The 21,702-nt window shown below is 38.7% G+C and overlaps 1 protein-coding gene across 2 annotated transcripts in view; it reads left to right on the top strand.

Annotated features, from left to right (window-relative positions):
* RELN (reelin) overlaps positions 1-21,702 on the top strand; it is a 482,819-nt gene that overhangs the window by 192,092 nt on the left and 269,025 nt on the right. For both annotated transcript variants that reach the window (XM_057504425.1, XM_036892412.2), the window contains exon 4: positions 8,175-8,245. In XM_057504425.1, the coding sequence (XP_057360408.1) occupies positions 8,175-8,245 (71 nt within the window). The remainder of the gene's footprint in view (positions 1-8,174; positions 8,246-21,702) is intronic.

The raw sequence follows: 21,702 nt of genomic DNA on the forward strand, positions 1-21,702 counted from the left end.
CCATTGCAAGCTTTAGATTTGTGGTTACCAAAGGTTCAAGGGTAGCTTCTTTACTATTTTGCCATCTAACTTAATTCTCTTATTCAGCTGTTGCAAACACAGTCTGATGATTCTTTATTTTTCTCCCTTTTATTCCTCCTGCTCCATTCTTTACATGTTAGGTGTTCTATTCTGTACTCTTTTGTGTTTCCTTTGACTGCTTTTGTAAGTAGTTGATTTTATTTTTTGCCTGTAGTTAGTATTTGGTTGGTCTGCTTTCTTTGCTGTGATTTTATTTTCTCTGGTGACATCTATTTAGCCTTAGGAGTGCTTTCATCTAGAGCAGTCCCTTTTTAAATATCCTATAGCAGTCGTTTGTGAAAGGCAAATTCCCTCAACTTTTGCTTGTCTGGGAATTATTTAATCCCTCCTTCATATTTAAATGATGATTGTGCTGGATACAGTATTCTTGATTCAAGGCCCTTCTGTTTCATTACATTAAATATATCATGCCATTCTCTTCTGGCCTGTAAGGTTTCTGTTGAGAAGTCTAATGAGAGCCTGATTTGTTTTCCTTTGTAAGTGACCTTTTCTCTCTCTGGCTGCCTTTAATACTCTGTCCTTGTCTTTGATCTTTGCCATTTTTAATTATTATATGTCTCGGTGTTGTCCTCCTTGGGTCCCTTGTGTTGGGAGATCTGTTGGCCTCCGTGGTCTGAGAGGCTATTTCCTCCCCCAGTTTGGGGAAGTTTTCAGCAATTATTTCTTCAAAGACACTTTCTATCCCTTTTTCTCTCTTCTTCTTCATCTGGTACCCCTATAATGCGAATATTGTTCCATGTGGATTGGTCATACAGTTCCCTTAATATTCCTTCATTCCTGGAGATCCTTTTATCTCTCTCTTCCTCAGCTTCTCTGTATTCCTGTTCTCTGATTTCTATTCCATTAACGGCCTCTTGCACCTCATCCAGTGTGCTCTTAAGTCCTTCCAGAGACTGTTTTATTTCTGTATTCTCCCTCCCTACTTGCTCCTTTAGCTCTTGCATATTTCTCTGCAGGTCCATCAGCATGGTTATGACCTTTATTTTGATTTCTTTTTCAGGAAGATTAGTTATATCTATCTCCCCAGGCCCTCTCTTGGGGGTTGTCTGGGTAATTCTCGACTGGACCAAATTCTTCTGCCTTTGCATGGTGATAGAGGTAACTGTAGGCAGGTAGTGTGTGTGTCAGCTGGGAGAACAAAGTCCTTTCCTGTTTGCTGGTCACCTTGCCCTTCTCCGCTGCCTGTGTCAGTTACCCGCACTCCTGGACCAGCCTCCAAATTAATCCCCTAAGCTGCCACCAGCGGGGTCACTGTCAGGGTAGCCCAGAGCCCTGCAGGGAGTGGCAGGTGCACCGAGTGTTCTCTCCTGTGATAGCAGTGCCTCTTCACACCTTGCACAAGTTTCTTCTGCCTGCACCGGGCAGCTGTGCCCTGGTGGCGGCCTTTGGGTCTGGCCCGGGTGGCTGCATGCCAGAAGGAGATCCTGCCAGCTGCTGAGGGTGCGGCCACTCCTGGGCTGCTCCACCACTGCCGCAGGTGTGCACAGCCGCTCTCAGGCTACTGGGCCACTATGTCGGGGTCCACACTGGCAGAGGGAACGACTGGAAGGCTGTTTATCAGCGTGTGAGGCTTCAGGGATTCCATCCAGCTGTGAGGTCCCTGTCCCTTTAAGACTTTCAAAAAGCACTCACTTTTCTTTTGTCCCAGAGGAGCTGGTTGCGAGGACCTGCTCACAGATTTTGCTTTTGCATTTCTCTAATATGCAGCACACCGTGCACTGTGTGCCTGCGCTCCCAGTGCAGATTACTAGAGCTGTTTGTTTAGCAGTCCTGGGCTTTCACTCCCTCCCTGCTCCAACTCCTTTCCTCCCGCTGGGAAGTTGGGGTGAGGGGGAATACTCGGTTCCTGCAGGGTCATGGCTTGTATCTTACCCCCTTTGTGAGGCGCTGGGTTCTCACAGATGTAAATGTAGCCTTGCTGTTGTACTGTATCCACTGGTCTCTCTTTTCAGAATAGTTGTATTTGTTGTATTTTCAAAAATATATATGGTTTTAGGAGGAGATTTCTGCTGCCCTACTCATGCCACCATCTTGGCTCCTCCTTATCACTTCTTTTTTTAACAAGTTACTATTAACCATTAACTTACTGGCCCTATTTGAATGAACTTATTTATATGTTCTTTGTCTTAATAATGAAAGTTGTACCTTGATCAGAAAACAGGTTTGAGTCAAATACTTGGTCATCTTTAAGAACACATAGACTTTGTGATTATTGGATAATGAACATTAATGCTGAAACTTATTGTTTTGAGGCAGAGGAAATATTTATATATTTGACAGAAGGAAAATAATGCTGTGGTTTAAGAATAAAATATGTAATTAAAGAAACAATGAGAGCAGTAAAACTTTGAAAAGCAAAAGCATTATAAAAACATACACAGATGTTTACCATTTTGCAATGACCTTGGCATAGTCTAAGTTGAGAGTTTAATATAAAGGTAATTTCTCCTGGAAATTATTCATGACTCCTTTTCATATGTTTTTAAAAATTTAGAATTTTTTTCTTGTTTTAATAACCATCAAATTGTATCCCTAGCCTAATTAGAAAGTATAGCAGTTTGCTGATAAAAAGAGGCAACAATCTTCGCAAGTGACTGATTCTTTTGAAGGTAAAATTTACCAAACTCAGACCACCTCTCTTTTTTCCCATGTTCCACATATTTAGTAACATTTCCTGGAGGGTGGTTGGCACAGGTATGCTGATATTATAGTAGATTAACATCAGATTGTTGATTAATAAAAGCCCTTCCAATTGGAATGGAGGAGGTACAGTAACATAACAGATCTCATTGTTAAAACAGAGAAAAGTGGGAAACGTAACCCATCCCTAGAGGAAAAGCACATTGTCCTAGGTTTAAAAATGATTCATTAGGTTAATCTGTGAGCAAATAGATTCATAAAATAAGAAAACAATGCATTTAGGTAGACATTGTAGCAACTATATTAAAATCCCCTTTTATTCCTTTTTTTAGAGACTGGTTGGCAATATTGCATGTTGGAAGCAAACTGTGAGCTGAAAAATATAGTTTTGATTCCCTTATGTTCAAGTCATTATGACAGATGCCTTGTGGGGGATAGTTGTTTTAATTAGCTATTCCTTCTACTCCAGAGCTTGCAATCTGCTTAGGTAGAGAGACTGTAAATTTCTGAAGAGCAAACATTATTAATATCTTTAAATAATATTGTTATTATTATCCCTCTCTTCATATGGGGAATCTGCAGCCTAGAGTGATGAAGGAAGTTGTGCAGAGTCAGATAGCTCAGGAGTGGTAGCTCAGTGTGTTCAAATGGTCGTCTTTCTGATTCCAGAGACTGTGAACTTCAGCATCATGCCTCACCACAATATGCACTAATTCTTAAATGGCTTGGGCAGACAGTTGTTCTAGGAGCTCAGTTAAAATTAGAATATAGCATGTTATTTTATATTCATAACAATAAGGCTGTTTCAAGTTCAAAATATAGTGATCATAATGAACTTTCTTCATTTGGAGGCATCTTTACAGCTTTTCAAATGATAGATCATAACAGTCTGAAGGAATTTTAAAATTACTTACTGTTGTCAAACTTGCTCTAGAAATCTATGCATCTCCCAAAGAGATGATAAATACTTATTAGAAGCTCATTTCAGAAATTTCATCTACTCCTCAGAACAGTGAACAACGAAGGTATTTTCTAAACTCTTCTGAAAAATTACTGTTAATTATGGAAAATTAAGTTCAACTAGTACCAACATAGTTATTAGCACCACAAATCTGAGAGAACTCCCCCTAAACAGACCTATAAATTCCAGAAAATATTTCTGAAAATGAATAAGGCCTGTCACTGTATTCCATAACTGTGTATTTTTATAAGAAAAGAAAAACATATTGTGGATTAAAAACTGGAGGATATGACCTCTAATCTTTTAAATCTGAGTTACTGTGCTTTTGGCAATTTTTAAGTATAGTGTAACTCCGGGGGAAAAATATGTTCCCAGCCTTGGGCAGATAAACCTTTGAAGCCAAAATAGGTCAAAGGGAAAAATAAGTGAGAGAAACCCATTTATTGCCTACAAGAAGTAATATACTCCACTCACCCATGTGTTTCCCTGTCCTGGCTCTGAAGAACCAAAAAAAATCCTCTCTGGTCCCAGCGCTTGCTGCCTTCCCAGCCCCTTGTAGCATTTATTCATGTGTAGATGGGCTACTGCTCTTCACCCCTTATAAACCACTACCAATGTGGAGATAGACTAAGGGCAGGGGAGAGCTTGCTTGCAATTTTACCCACATATAGACATAAATGTTTTTATATTTATGTTTGTATATTTATTTATATATGAATGTATTTTTATTCAAATTATTTATATATACTTAAATGTGTATCTATTTAAAGTATACATCTGCATTGTATTTAAGTATATTTATGTAACTACATATATTTATATAAATACACATATTTCTATAGAAGGTTTGAAATGCTGGGAGTCTGTAAGTAAGCCATCATGAATTATTTCATGTCTCTAGATATATTCAAAGCTGGCTGCCATTATTGACGTCAGCCAGGCCCTGGGGAATATGCAAGTCCTTAAAATTGCTACCCATGTAGCTACTATCTGATTGGACATTTTTATATTAAAATATTACCTGAAGGATTTAAAGGTTTGTGAAGAAAGTGATGCACATGATGATTATCTGTCATACACGTATGTGTATCGGGCTGTGCTGTGGCTGAGGTTGGCATCTGGTGCTTTGTATTTGGGAGAGAACAGGAGAGATGTGAGGGGTCCTGGAGACTGTTGGAGGAAATGTGACACAGAATTGAAAGGAAACTGCATTGAGTTAATTAGAAGTTGAGGGACTCCCAGAGCCCTACAGGAAAAGCCATCCAGAGAAGTGGTATTTTTAAAGGCAAAGCTGTGGAGCTGCTGGCCAAGTGGCTAAGGTTCCAACTTGGAAAGAGAAAAGAAGCTTGTTGGTCTGAAAGGATTTAAATAAAAAGGCTTAGCTCGAACTGGAAGGTTGCAGGAGAGAGCACAAGCCAGAGGAGGCATGAATTTAAAGATCAGGCCCAGAAAGCAGTCACTCCTTCTGAAAAGAGATTGAAACTACCAACAAATCTTTGAACAAGATCGATGACAATTTGATGTTATGGTTCAAAGCAAGGATTCTATACTCAGACTGTCTGGATTTGAATCCTGACTTTACCACCAATTGTGTGACATTAGGTAAATCACACAATAGGTCTGGGTCCCAGGAAATGGGGATAATAGTATGTACCTCATAGGGTTGTTGTCAAGATTAATTGAGTTCATTTATGTAAAGCCCTTATAACAGCACCTAGCAGGAGATAAATTTCAATTCATTGTAGGTGTTACAATATGGTTTACATATGCATATACCAATTGCATTAGCACTATTACTACTTCAGAGGACTTCAGATAATGTCGTTGAGAGCCTGGTGTGCTCCTCTGGCCAGTTTCTAACTGCTGAGCCAACAGTAAATTATTAGCACACATAAAGCCCAGGGGCTCTGGTAGAGTTGCCGGTCCCTGGAGCACTGTCCGCTGCCCTGCCCTCTGACTCCTGTGGGTTCCTAGGCACCACTGTGGGGCATTTTAAAAACTACTGATGCAGTGGGAAGAATCCAGGGCTTGGAATAAGACCTAGAATCAGGTCCTATCTGCCATGAACGGGCTGTGGGACCTTCAGCAGGTCCTCACTGGGCCTCAGTTTCCTGATCCATATATTGCAGTTAGGCTAGACCAGTGGTTTTTAAACTCTGCTGCTTTAAAGCCCTAAGAGTTCCAGAGAGGTGCACTGGGAAGTTTTGGGGAATGGGTGGTGGTGAACATGCTGTTGAGGAGTGGGAAGCCAATAACTTCCGAAGTTAGAGCTCCTCTGTTTCATATATTACAATTACATAATACTTGTTTAAAGAATGAGTACCACTGCTCAAGAAATTTTGACTAAATGGTAAAAGTTCCTTCAATTTCAATTATTCTCTAGTTTCTCAGAAATTTATTCACTGAACCAAAGTTGCAGAAGTGAGAACATGAATGCAAATTCTAATCTGAGGAAACTGAGTAATGGGGAAAGCAGCGTGGACAAGACAGATATTTCAGTATCTCTGATATCCAGAAAAAAGGCAAAGCCTCTGTTGGATGAACTTTATATAAGTACTTTGGCCTCATCATGTTCCTGGGGAGCATAGAACAGCACGATGAGAACTGATTGGTGTACCAGCAAGAAATGTTACAATGGGGATATCATATCTTTACAATCAGAAGACAACTAAAATGAACAGTTGTTTAAACAGTGTACATTGTAGAGTTTTTCTTGGTGGTTAGTGATTTCAGGAAACATGTTCCTTCCAAAGCAAATATCAAATATAGATTTTACATTTATGATTTCTGTGTTATTTTAGAAGTGTATGTGAACTCAGAAACTCTTGACTTAATTGAAGTTTGAACAATGAAATGTATTTAGGTAAATCAAGTTTCCATATTCCCTCTGGACATAAAATCTTGGAATGATTAGTAAATCTATAGATCATGTTTACAGCGTGGATTGGCCCTGTGTGTAGTCTTCCTCATTTTCAGCTTGCTAAAGCAAAGGAAAACCTGTAAATGTATGGGAATATAGAGGAAGAGGTGGTAGCATGTGTATCTGTAATCTGCATAATGCTTAATATGCAACAACGAGGGCTGATAGCCCTTACAAACTACAAACTTCACATATAGTATGAGTTGAAGGCAGCCTGGTGATTGTTCTCTCCAATGATATCTCCCTTCACCATTCAAAACTCTCACTATTGTGCCGTTGTGTGTGTGTGTGTGTGTGTGTGTGTGTGTGTTAAAGTATAATATCTTCAGTGTCACTGATGAAATGTTAGCTTGGAGCAACATCACCAGTTTATACTTGAGCATGCCTTAGTTTATCAGATTATTTTCAAAGAGCTGGATCCTGGGGGACTGACTCTAGTGTTAGTGACAATTCAGTGAGGAACAGAAATCAGACAGGTCTGCAGCATGGAGGAGGAAGATACACCCACATGGAGACCAGAGTGGGGAATGGTGGGAGCCATGAGGTCCTGTTTGGTCCTAAAGGGCAAGATATTGACTGTGGGGTACACATATGGAGGGAAATGCAGAGGTCAAACTTTGCCCTCTAGTGACCTAGCACAGTGCCTCGTACATAATCCATCTTCAGTAATTGATGGCAAAATCAAATTATTTTTATCCTAGGGTGGTTTTGGCTAGAGCTGAAGTTGAGATTTAATGTTAATTATTTTTGGGTTATTGAAAAGATTTTGTATGGTTTATTTTCTAAAATCAAGTTTCTTAGAGACTTGATTTTCTGTTTTAAATTTGTCAAAACAATACATTTTATGCCAGAAAAATCCTTTTTAAGGAAAAACACTTCAAACGTAAAGCATAAATAATTCTTCCTTTAATAAGACAGTTCCTATTATCGCCATTGAATAACACATCTGCTGCAGGGACGTTATTTTTTCACCAATCCATGTGCACAGCTCTGATTAGAGGAGGTAAAAGATGCACATCTCCTTCAAGTGGTGAATTGGACCCAGTGGGGGGAAAAGCTGTATTTTATTATGACAAATTTTATAATTATGAAAGCTCCAAATAGTCTTTAAAAAAACACATTTTAAAAATGTAATTCTCTGTCTCAAATCTCTATGTGTTGTGGTACCTTTTGTTACAGGAAAAAAAGTACATCGAGCATGTTTCTCCAGTGCTAATATCATTGTTGCTCCATAAAACATTTTATATCAAGGTCTTCTGAAGAAGAAATTTTAGTAAGCATCCTTTCCATACTTTTTTTTCTATCCAGGATTTGCTCACATTTGTTATTTTCAGAAGAAACTCACAAATGTTACAGTATCTTTACAGAGTAACACCGGAAGATAATTCTCAATCTAGGTGCCTTAGTTTAAGCCTTGACTCTATTGTTCATTTGTATCACTGTTCAGAAGCACTCATTTTTTTAAAAAAAAGCATATTCGCACAATAATGTTTAAAAATGAGGTTTCTTAAAAAGTTAAAAAACACATTGTTGTCACCAAACTTGAGTTAACCTTTTCCTATTCATTTCTAGGGCCACAGCAACACACAGGGGCCAGATTATTTTCAAAGATGCTTTAGCCCAGCAGTTGTGTGAACAAGGAGGTAAGAATCATTTTCACTTGTCTGTGTCAGTTCTGTCAAAATCATTCATGGTAGGTAGGCCCTGTGTTCTATGTACAAAGTAAGCACTTCATTACTATTGATCATGAGGCTTTAAAAATGAATTATGGTTCTTTTCATATCCCTAATAATTAGTTATTTAGTAATTATTGGTAATATCTGTAGACTTCTGTGAGCAAAAAAGACCAAGAGAAAATTTATCTTCTCATAATTTTTTGCCTAATGGATTACATTTAGTTATTCTGCAAATACAAATCTTAGTAATTTTAAGATTCTACAAAACACACATACTTAATTTGCCACTGAAATTTCTTGTCAACTTTGTGGAAAGCATTTTTGTTTATTTTTCAGTATTTGATCATGTTTTACATGATCATGTGTGCAGTATCTATATGATTGTTTTCAACTGTGTATACTATTAATTTCAGATTTGTGGATAGATACTGTATCATTTGAGATACACTAAATGTATATTAAGTAGTCACATTAAGTGACTTCTACTTTATGACCGCTTCATGCACATCAGACTCTCACCCATACCAAACTCTCACAGATGCACATAAACACCTGCACATACATGTGTGCACATACACCCACACCATGAAAAGTGAAAGCCAGGATTCATGCTCCCCACAAGTTTGTTCCTTCTACCTCTTGCACTTCTACCTGACTTAATTTGTATCTTCACTGTAGAATTTACCACCTCACAGAAAACTCAGCTCTGAAAAGTGATGGATGCTATCCCTGAGAGATTGAGCTTCTCAAGAATAGAAGTTATGCCTTAGTGCTGTTTGGTTCCCCGGAAGCATGGTGCTGGCATATAACAACCATTCTAAAATGTTGATAGATTAAATACAAGTTTTTCTCAGCCATCATATACTCCTTGATTGAAATATTTTGACAACAAATACGTTTGAAGCTCATCTTTGTAAATGTCACACCATTTTCACCATTATCATAGGCATATTATTTATAGAGTGATATTTGGGGAAAATGTGTTAACTTAAGAATTTCATTATTGAATTCTTAATAATTCTAGGAAATTTCTGCCAATTATCTCTCTGCTAAAGAGAATCTAATGGGTTTAGGAAAGAAATGAGGAAAAATTATATTGTTTTTTGAAAATCCTAAGAGAATACCATTTATTATTTGTAACATGGCTTTCACTAAGTAATGTAACACTTGATTATTACTGGCAAACTTCTGATTGTTCACGTAAGTCTTGAATCAGAAAACCCTATTCTAATTATAGTTGCAAATATATTATCAGTGTCCTTGGGTTAAACAGATTTTTATTCTGTGACTTTTGAGAATGCAAAAGCATCATAACCTTTATAGTAGGCTCAAGAAATCTATCACAATGTAAATCTTCTTTTCAGACTATGAAAATGTTCACATTACTGAAAACACAGAATATACAGTGGTGGACATTAATATCTTGAAAAATGCATAGTGTCAGAGAAACAAATATATGTGTAATTTTACTAACGTTTGTCATTGCCTAAAAAGTGATTTCTTTAAAGCCCTGGATTTTTTATATTTTCTATTGTAAATTAGTTGTTGGGACTGGGTTCATTTAAAATGAAAAGGGGGGAAAAACAGGAGAAATCAATGAGAAAAAATTGTCAACCAATGAAGAAATAAAAAGCCTTCTATAGTAGGGTTGCACACAAACATGATTTATATTATAGCAGACATTGATGTTATTAAAAATGCTATTCAGCCCACGACCAAAGGAAAACATTGAGTTTTTCAATAGCAACCAGTCAACTGAAATCATATCAATCCATCCAAGAGGGGGTGGAAAGAATACTAACAAGAGTGATGGCTTCCTGCTGTCAGAGATAATAAGAGAAATAATTGACACTATAAACCATATATTTATTTTGGACCTACCTACTTTTAATTAAAACATTAATTATCTCCTCAAATAAGATAATATAAACTTAACCTGTCATAATTTCCCATACATTGCATGAGGAATATTTAATATATTTATTAGAAAAGAATGACAGTTTCTATATACTAAAGCACAGTGCATTTCAATTACAACATACACAGTTGTATTTGTTGATTTTAACTAAATTAAAAAAAGCCAATTTTGCTTTGGAGAGGTTGAGGACAGCTATTATTACAAGACTCTATTGCACAGGCTAAGCATATGGAAAAAGTAAAAGGATCAGAAAACATAACTAGTGATGTCTTAGTCTATAATCCCCATCCCTGTCCTTAAAAGACGTTCCTGAAAGGGTTTTATTTTACAAACATGTATCCAGCATCTGCAAGACCCTGTCTTAGCTCAGTGCTAAACATGGCTCTTTAAGTGATAAAGACTTACGTGATGGCTGGGATGTAAATGGCAGATCAAGGAATTGCAGAGGTAGCTAAATTTGTCTGGGTGCTTTAAGGAAAGGCATCCCGGGGAGCAAATCTTGAAGGATAGAAGCAGTTTAAGAAAAAGGGAGAGGAGATTCTTTCTCATTCCCACTGATTCACCTTCAATCAGGCCCCTCACCTCCTTCGGGAATTGCTTGAGAGCCTCCTGCCAGGTTTCCCTGCTCCCACCTTCTCAGTGCCCTATTCAGAGGTGCTCTGTGAGCTTTCTAAAATGGAAATGTGATTCTGTCATTTCCTGGCTTAAAGCCCTTCCATATCTCAATTGGAGGCAATTGCTTATCTTCAAGATAAAATTCCTACTGCTTTTCATAACGTTCAAGGAAAATCTTATCCAATCTGGCTTCAATTTGCCTCCCTACCTCATATCTTGTCATCTTCTTGTTTCTGCCTTGAAATTTCCAGAATGCACCTAACTTGTCACCCCAGTATTATTTGCGCGCGCGCACACACACACACACACACACACACACACACACACACACACACACACACATTTTCTTCAGTGGACTACCCTTTTACATCTTTGTCTGGCTAACTCAGGCTTTCAGACCCTTCTTAGGTATTGCCTTCTCCTGAATAAACATCTCTGATCTCCCTCAAGTTCCTCCTCAAGCTGGTCTAGGTAACTCTCATACAGAGTGACATAACTGCTAGATACAACTCTTATGGTGCAATAATAGTACAAGCTGAAACCCTCTTGCCACTAAAATGTGCCCAACTCCACTCTACACACTACAAGCATGAACTCCTTTAATCTTTATAGCAACTCCCTGAAGGAGGAACTATGATTATCTCCCCTTTAAAGATGAGGAAACAAAGCCACCATGAGAATAAAAGGCCACACAGCTAGAAATTGGCAGAGCTGGGATTGGAGCCCAGGCAGTGTGGCATGTAGCCCATGATATTAACCATCACGTTATACTGCCTTTCAAATAAAGCCCTTCATCAACCATGTACTCATTTATTTGCCAACTATTTATTGCATATCATAATAGGAACACCATCACACATTCCCTGTGTGCCATTAAATATAAGTTCCTTGAGGGTAAGGACTGTGCTTTTTATTACTGACTCTCTAAAGCCTTGCACCATGTCTGATTCATAGTTCGCACCCCAATACATGTTTATTGAAATGAATGAACAGTTGAAGTAAAATAAACTAACAGATATGAAAAAGAGGAAGTTACCCAGCAATTCATTACATCTAAGCCATGATGTTGGGAGGATTATTGGATCAGGATCAGGTCACAAAAAGCCCTCTGTTATATACTTGGGAGCATAAACATTGTTCAGTAGGCAGTGGGAAGAAGGAGAATGACATGAACAATCTATGTTTTAGAAAAACTGAGGATGGGGTGGAATGAGTTGCAGAAGGTAGGAATTAGAGGCAGTGAAACATGGTAGTGGGATACTGTAGTTATTCTGGTGATAGCTAAATTTTAAACTGAACTAAAATTGGGTCTTGGAGACCAGAAAGATGGGGATATGTTAGAGAGACTTCAGAGAAGGCAGTGTGGGGAGTAAGGGCAGGGAGAGAATCCAGGACCACTCTTTGGTTTCTGGCTCAGGTGACTGGGTGGATCATGATGCCAGGAACTGAGCGAAGAAGTGAGGAAAATATTAGAGGTGTTTGGAGGAGCAGATAATAAATTGGACTTCAACACATTGGCTCTGAGGAAGTTTCTTTCCATCCCACAGGGCTAACTAGCAGCCTGCTGGTGGATCTGAGAACTACCAGCATATTGATGGCGAGGAAGGAGTGTGCGCATCCAGAGAGATCCTGGGGAGAAGGGGGGAAGGGCCCCAGTGTGGAATGCTAGTGATGGCGCAGGAGCAGGAAGAAGGGGGAACTCTGGAGAAGCGGCAAGGTGGGGGGCGTGAGGGTGGGGGCACTCGAGAAAGACATTCCAGCACACAGTAGAGGCGCTCAACAGGGACAAAAGCTTCCAAGAGAATGGAGAAGATGAAGTATGAGAAAAGGCTTTAAGATTTTTCCATTAGAAGGTCATTAGCAACTAAACTGTGAATGAAGCTGGTTGCAGGAGAGGCCAGAACACCTGAAACTGCCTTGCAGGGTGGAGAGTTCTTGCCCAGGCTTTGGAGTCAGATAATGGAGGGGGAAAAAATTATTGTGGTTTGAGAAGTAAATTTAAGGCAGTGTTTAAAGTTGAGGTTTAAAAAAAAAATCTAGGATTAAAAGGAAGGAGAGAGATAAGGCAACCAGAAGGGAAAGCAGGCTCAAGGGAAGGATGGGTGTTTTCTCTCTCTCTCTCTCTTTCTTTCTCATAAGATAGGAATGTATTTATAGGTGTCCAATGTGTTAGAGCCAGAAACGACCAGGAGCATACCCGTGACAGGTTGGGTTGACTGCTCATTGTAGTATAGGAGAAGGCACACCATGGGGAACCATGGGACACCTCGGTAAGAGGATGTTACAAAAGGAATTGTCACAAGATTTGGGATGGTATTTCATGATTTTGGCTAGGTTTTAAGGAAGTGGGAGTTTGCTGTGGATTGGATGCTGTCGGGGGTAAAAGTAATTCTATGGTTAATGATCTCAATAAATCTTAGCTAGGGAGGGCAGACTAGAGTGATGCTAACGCTCACTAGAGTGGGGCTAACTGATTAAAAAAGAAAGCAGCAGTCACTCCTATTTGCAGGAGAGGGGAATGCTGGGTGTATCATGAGCTGGACAATGTTCTGGTTGTGTCTGGGTTCAGACATGATTACAAAGTGGTGCTGTGTCTGTCTTGACCGAACACACTCAGAGTGGCTTTGTCTGCAGTGATGTTCTGTGAAATCGATTATATTCATCAGAAAGCACCAAGGCCCAGCTGTGAGTGCCCCGCCAGCTCCTGGATGCCATGAGGCTGAGTTGAGAAAGCTAGTGAGCAGTCACTCACTTTTGGATTTATGAGAACTTTGGAATCAGAGAAGTAGGTCTTGATCCAGGCTCTGTGTGACTTTACTCTCCAGAGTGCCTGGTACAAAGTATAGGCTCAGTAAATGATAAAGGAAGGGATCTTGCTGGAGCAAAATTTTATTCAAGGTCAGCCAGTGTGAAGTAAAAAGTCTAAGTAAGTAGATTAATATGGTGACATTTTAAATGCTTATTTTTGTTCTCTAAACTTATCTGTATTTTCTAATTTTTTACAATACAATCTATACTACTTGGGTTATAAGGAATTACACTTTCTCCCAAAATAACAAATAGAGGGTTATAGTTAAGAAGGAAGGACAATTCTACTGAGGCAGGTAGAATAAATCATTTCCAGGAACTGAAGGAAAATTCTAAATGACAACTGCCACGTCTCCTCCTATGTGAGGATTTGCCTAACCCTTAAAATGATTGTCTCTGTTGTGTCATAATTATTTGCTTAAATACTCATGTCCTCCTGCTGGAACCTTCTTAAAAGTAGGAACCATAATTTATTTTTTTGTTTTTCTTAACATTTAACAATACTTGGCATAAAGCAGATACTCTATAAATGTTTGTTGAAGAATCACTTTAAACACTTTTACAATTGAAAAAATCACTGCTTTTCCTGAAAAATGTTCTGTAACACAAAACTTTTGCTATGGAAACCCATGTGGTAGTGTGGCCATTACCAAAACAGTGTTCCTTACACTATCCTTGGTTGAAAAATATATGAACCATCATGTCAAGAAATCTGAAAGCTGTTCATAGATTTCCGTCTGAGTACTAATGAGTCTCCTGAGTGCTCTTGGGAAATAAACCGGGTTCAGGGATTTTATTTAGATCTTCACTTTCAATCCTGAGGTCCTGAGTGATCGTAGACCCATCTTCACCTCTTGCTCGCTGTCTCTCATGTTATAGTGATGTGTCACATTACAGACGAGGAACCAGTTTTCTCATGTCTGGTCTGGGGTATGGTTGCAGAGGTGCTAGGTTGTATACTGTAATTGTTTTGAAAGTGGGAGATGATTAGGTTCATTCACTGGCAATAGAAAATAAAGAAGTGGATTTTTTTAACATTCAGCACTCAACAAGTACTACCATGGGCCAGGCACTGTCCTAGGCTAGATCTTGCAGTACACAGAGCAAAGATCTCTGCTCTCCTAGTACCCACATTGCAGTAGAGAGGAGAGAGCCAACAAATATGAGATATAATAACATGACTAAATGTGATACCATGTTGGAAGGTGGCAAATGCTGTAGGTAAAGGAAAAAACTAAAAATAAGGCAGGGTAAGACTACATGGTTGGGTAGAGAGGGAAAAGGAGGATTGCAACGTTAAACAGGGAGGCAGGTGAGTCAGACAGGCCTCACTGAGAGGATGACATCACAGCACAGACCAAGAAGGAGGCAGGGAGTTAGCCATGCGACTGTCTGGGGGATTGTCCAAAATGTCACTAGTTGATTTTTAAAGACAAATGTGGTAGTGTTTTGTGAACTGCTGTTAAAGGTTGTCAGAGCAAAAGACAGAAGCAGCTTCAGAATAGACTGAAAACCTGAAAAGAACTAGGGGAAATCAGTCTTTTGCAGAAACTATTATTAAGCAATCTAGGAAGAACTGCAGAATTAATCTATATGCCTCAGAATTACATGGAAGGAATCCTGTTGAAAATGTTAATATGAGTGTGGCATTTGGAGATCAACAGTAAAGAATGATATTTGAATTTATGCCCTGGCCCTGGAACTTTAGGTTCCTTATCCATAGATTAGCAACAAAGTCAGGAAAGTTGCTGAACAAAATATGCACTACATATAAATGGCAGGACTAGAATCCAAACCTCATTATTCACAGCCCATTGGTTCTCCTATACCAAGTGGATTCTTAAATTTTAAAAAATTAAACATTAAAAAATCCCCAGGAACCCCAACTTTAATAAAAAAATAATTACCACTGCCTGTTCCCTGAATACCTAGGAGAGAATACACACTTATTGGAACACTTGTAAGACAAAGATAGCAAGTGTGAAGCTGATGTGGGTATCAGCATGGCCTCTGCTGGTTGGACAGTGTGCACAGATTCTGGTGGGGGCTGGGGTAGGGAGAATAACGGTGTGTGTTTTGGCCTGTGAGCTTCTTGGCATGCCCCCTTCAAATGCACACATTGATTATTTAGCAAGGCCAGATGGCAGGTTTAACTGCTGACAGCAGCCATGCCCTGTAGAGCCCCCGAAGGGTGCCTGCCATTTATAATCCATGCTGCAACTCTCTGTTGTTGGGTTGATGGAAGTGGATATAACCAAAGGCAAATGTTTTATGTCAGGAGGAAAGGGGTCAGGCTTACAGTTGCAGTGGAAAACCTTGGCTGCTTTCTGGCATGCTCAGCAGTTTTTCTGCTGTTCATCACTCTCAGAACAGTGAGTGGTCGAAGGTGTAGCTCTGTTCTCTGAGGACCATTGGATCATGGTGGTAGGCAGTGTATATGCTTCATTCATATTCCAAACTCATTGGAGTTTTTTAATCCTTTATAATAAGGACTGGCAAAAATTTATTTAAACTGTGAGACAGAGGAGGATAAAAGGTTCAGTAAGCAAGTCCCTAAAGTGACTGAAGTGTTTAACCTACCTAGATATTTTTCAGCACTTAAAGAATGTGAGGTGATGGATATATTAGTAAGCTTGGTAATGGTGATGATTTCACAGTGTATACTGCATCAAAACATTAAGGTAAACACCATAAATATATGCAATTGTTTATTTGTTAGTTATACTTCAATGAAGCTGGAGAAAAAAATACCTTTTATGCACAAATATCATATGAATTATAGATCAAAATCTTCCCTTGGCTATCCTTTGTTGCTCAGTCGCCTATATTACTAAATATCTTTTGAATAACCTTAAATACATTTTTTAAATAAATTCAGACCAAATGAGTCAGGATCTACTAATAGTCAGGATTGGGTTTTACCATATCTATTCAATGGTTAAAGTGAAAAATAATTATGTGTTCCTCTTGAATTTGCCCAATGTTGAAACTTCTGCTCTTCAGACATCTGTTTTCCCTGTGGCTGTTTTGTAGCTTACATTTCAGTTTAGCAGTTAAAGCTGCTGTTCCTAACATCCCTGTGCTTTGCAATTTACAAATGAAGGGGCTGAATTAGAGGCTTGGGTAAAACCATCCAGGAATCTCCCGTCTAGCTTCAAGGTCTCACAAATTACTCAGCAGGGGAAAGAACCAAAGCCCTCCTGGGAATGTAGTTGGGCAGAAAGTGTTCCCCCAGTGATCCTAATGACAGATGAGATTAAGGGGAATGACAGTCAACTCATGGGCCATAGTAAAATTTCTTGCTACTGGATGTAGGTCGGTCTGACTACTTTTTAAATTTTCTGAAGAGTGGTGTTTTGGACTGCTGCTGTTTATCTCGAGATGATTGAGCACAGATCTAAACAGCCTTCTTTTCAGTCCTCAAGGCTATATACATTCCCCCATGACAGCTTTATCTAGTCTGAGGTCAAAACACCAAGATTTATGCCTGAGAAGAATTTGACATTGAGTTCTTGTACAAATACACTTCCTATTCAGCCCTTTCTAATCTGCTGGATCCCCCCATAGTTTGAAGGACAAAGCCTAGGTTTGGATCTATATAATAACTCGGCAGAGGGGAGCAAAGCTGTGGTAAGTTAAATGACAGGTTTATTTTGGCTTGTGGAATATTATTTCATACAACCTATTAATCCAAACTGATTTTTATGTTTGAGTTGTAGTTGCTTAATATAATAATTAATACAGACTTTCATAATTGTGCTTTTAAGATTTGGAATTCATTAATATTAATTAACACATATTGTGCTGTGTCCCCAGTGGGCATTTGGTGTCCCCAGTGGGCACCAGAGGCAGAGTGGCAAGATAAGGCAGTTTCACAATCTGCTCTTAAATAGCTTATAATATAGATAGACTAGTCCAAACCTAGGAGAAAAAGACCAAGACACATTTACTAAAAAAATATGAACTCAATTGAATGGCATTCCTCCCATGTCCTGAGGCCTTGCTGAACAATTTTGCCCTCTTTCCTAACTTATCAGCCTTTTCCTCTTCACCATCTCATCCTCCTTCATGCTTAAACTGTACCAAGGCCACTAGGACATTGAACTTCATCTTTGACTGCGGGAACTCCTCTGGCCATCACTTCCCTCACGCTCCAGCATCCTGAAAGAGCAGGGTGCATTCCCAGGCTTTCCTGCCCACCCCACCATCTGGCCTTTACTGCCAGTGTTCTACAGAAATGTTAAGGGAATTGCAGCCGACTCATGGGCTGTAGTAAAACTTCTTGCTACTGGGTCTAGGTGTGTCTGACTACTTTTTTAATTTCTTAAAGAGTGGTGTTTTGGGCTGCTGGTGTTTATCCCAAGGTGACTGAACATATATTTAATCAGCCTTCTCTTCAGTTCTCAAGACCACATACATTCGCAGCTCACCAGTAACTTACTAGGTGCCAACCAATCTGAAGGACACTGGTCCTCACCCCGTCTGACTTGCCTGCTCCTTCTCAGTTTCTTCAGTGAATTCTTCTTCTTCCCACATGGGTACTCTGGGGTGGCAGTGATGCTGTCCTGGGGCTTCTTTTTGAGTTTCTATATTATCTGGTGATCTCACACCCACCTATTCAGCTCCTGAACTCTGTCGATTTGCTTGGCACTTACACAGAAAGTCAGTAATGCAAGGTGTTTGAGAGCATGGAGTTTGGAACTATATACCTTTGGGTTCAAGTTTCTGCTCTGGAACTTTATAGCTGTGTAATCTTTCTCATTCTCAATCCCTTACTGTAAAACAGGGAAAATAATAGTACCTACCTTCTTGGTTGTCCCATACCATTCCCAAGACCCTGGTGCAATAGTTAATGCCCAGAGGAACCTAGTAAAGTTGTGAGGATTAAATGCAATAATGCTGACATGGGATAAGGGTTAGCTCATAAATACTCTATAAATATTAGGCCACTTAGGTCCCTTGGATTCAATGTATTTTAAACTGAACTTGACATTTCCCAAATCGGGACACCTTTATTGCAGTTCTGATTAGTAATATAATCAACCCAGTCACTAAAAAGATCTACATAATATTTCCTTCCTCATTCCTTTTTTTCATCTATGTCTCTACCCAATGTGTCTGATACTAATATGTTTCATCTTCTTCATAGCTCTTAAACCAATCTTTTTTTCCCCCATAGCTACAGCCATTTCTTTGGTTCATTCCTTCCACACATCTATCAACATGTTTTTAAATGCAAACCTCATTTTTTTATTCCCATTCTCAAATCCTGTAACTGTCTCCATTTTGCCCCATTGCCCTGGTTTTCAAGGCCCTCTGTGATCTGACCCAGCTTTTTTCTCCAACCTCATCTCTCCTCTTAAGTGTCTCCACACTCCCCACCCTCACTGAACACCCAACCCTCCACTGCAGCTGTAATGAGTGCTGACTTAATCACATATGCCCTCCTGTATCTGTCTTAATCTATGCAATCCCTTTCTCTGGAGCAGCCACCTCATTACCTCCCCTTCTGTCTTACTGATGAAGTCTCATTCATCCTTTAAGATTCAGCTCAAGTCTCTTTTCCATCATCTCCAGTCTTTTCTCCATCATCTTTATGTTTATCACTAGTTCACCTAATACTAATTGAATTTAATTGACCATTTTGCATTGTCATGTGTTAACTTTTGCATGTATTTCCTCCTGTACTTTGAACCTCTTGGTGTAGCAAAGACCAGATCACCTTTTATTTCCAGGACCTGGCAGAGTGCCTGATACTGAGAACTCAAATATTAGTTGAAGGAATGAATGATCCATGAACAGCAGATATGCCTTTCTGAAATTGTAATCATTATTATTTCTTTAACTGCAAGCCAACCTGTACCTTCTGCACCCCTAGAAATGTTTATGCAATTGTATTTAGGCATTATGCACTCCTCCTGCATTGACGTACTTTACTAGGTGTAGCCCTTCAAAACTCAGAGTTGGATGGATGGTATTTCAAATGATGCGCATTGCATTGCTCCCTGTCCCTCTCTAAGAAACCCCAGTAGAAACCTCTCAAGTTTGTCTGAAAGAGCAACCCTTCTCCTGATCAGTATGCGTCCTTTTCATGTTATGAACTCTTCAGTTTCTGTAACTTGATAGCTCAGAACCAAATTTAAGATACAGAGATGCATCTTGCATACTTATCAACTGGATGTATTTTTTTCAAGCCTCATTTACCATCATCTTTGATTTTTCCACTTTATTGTCTTGTTTGATTGTCTGCCTTTTTTTGTAAGCTACCTTACATCTATTTTCAAACAAAGTGAATTGTACAGTTTATTCTTGAGTATGCAAAGTGTAACTCCAGGGGGAAAATCCCAGGGCAAAAAATCTTTGAAACTGAAATCAGTCAAAGGGAGAAATAAAGTGGGAGAAACCTGTTTATTTTTTACAAGCAGTTGTCCACTTCTGCTCTCCTGTGTCTCTCATGACCTGGTTGCAGAAGAAGGGGCCCCACCCAACCTCTCGGGTACAGATATGCCCTTGCTCGCCTTTGTACTTACCTACTGATATGGAGATGCACTACTTCTCTCCACGTCTTGGAAATACCTATTGATATGGAGATACACTAAGGCCAGGCAAGAGATTCTGGAAATACTGCAATTTTACCCACAGTTATTTAAAAGCCATATGCGCTCAGGCCACAGGTCAATTGATAACTGTACTTCCTCTCTGCTATGAACATCATCTCTTTAAGTTTTCAAAAGTCTAAAATTTAAAAAAAATTAGTATACATATTTAGAAAATTCACCAACAGTTCAGATGGTATATTATCTTATATTTTTCTTTTTTGCTTTAAACTTTTATTCATATCATAGGAAAAGTTTTGAAAAATGTATGATTCTCCAGAAAAGGCCCATGAGCATGGCAAGACAGTAAGTTACAAGCTTTAGTGATTAAGATCTCATTATTGACAGCTCACAGTAGAATAAATCTTACCTGAAAGAATTTTGTGTTCCCCTATTTGTAGATTATAAAGATGCATTTCAGTTTTGCTCCTCTTCCATTTATTTTAGAATATGAGCAATAGTAAATTATTTTGAGACACAAATCAAATTGAGATGGGAAATAGGGGAGGATGGGAAGAGAAAAATACTTCCTAATATTGCTGGTCCTGTGTATAATTTAGCTGTCTTTAAATATTAAGTAATCTTTTATACCAATCATAAGTATATTCCCGAACACAGGGAGAACTATTTTCACTCTAAATTTATAACATTTTTGGAAGCTTAATTATCATATTTGAAGGTCAAATGGTGCTTTATTGCAATAAAATACAAAAAGTAATAAAGAAATTATTCCTGGGGAGATGAAAGTCTAGGTTCATAGCTCATTAAATGGTAACTTCACAGACTGTGTCTAATTTGTCATATTTAGCTTTGGAAATTTCATACATTTGAATTTCAAATTAGGTGAAGAGATACCTGAGGCAAAACTACCTAGGGCTTTTGAATTCTAAAATGATTCAAGAGATATAGTTCCTATAACATAATACCTTTATTTGTAAGAAGTGCCTATCAACATATATGTAGTGCTTATCTGACTCAAAGGCTTTCTTCTTTTTAAGTAATCAAGAATAACACAAAGCTCATTAACCACTGCCTCAATTCATTATTAGACATCCTTTCCTTCTGCCAGCAGAAAGGAAATCTCATCTTTTGCACTGAACAATTTGTTGAACAAGTTGGTTGAAATATATTTTGGAGTCACATGATTATTTAAAAGTTTCCTTCCAAACAAAGTGGAATGAAAAACACTTTTGTCCAAAGAACAAACTTTGGAGGAATTAAACACAACCTGATTCTTTCTTATGTGCCTATTCTAGGCTGCTGTGATCTCATGAGATGCTGGTGGGCTCAGCTTTTGAAAAAGCATAAACAAAGAAATGCTTTTTAAGAAATGAAGCTTTACATTCAGCATGTAATTTGTCTTTGACAAATTGAATTGGTGATAGGAAGAATTTCTGCTTTAATTTAATATTGAGAAACCATATAATGATCCATGTTTGTGATATTGACTTAAAAATACCCAAAGATTTAAGGTACTAGAACTCAAT

Source organism: Manis pentadactyla, chromosome 7 (assembly GCF_030020395.1).
Source record: "Manis pentadactyla isolate mManPen7 chromosome 7, mManPen7.hap1, whole genome shotgun sequence".
NCBI classification, from domain to species: Eukaryota; Metazoa; Chordata; class Mammalia; order Pholidota; family Manidae; genus Manis; species Manis pentadactyla.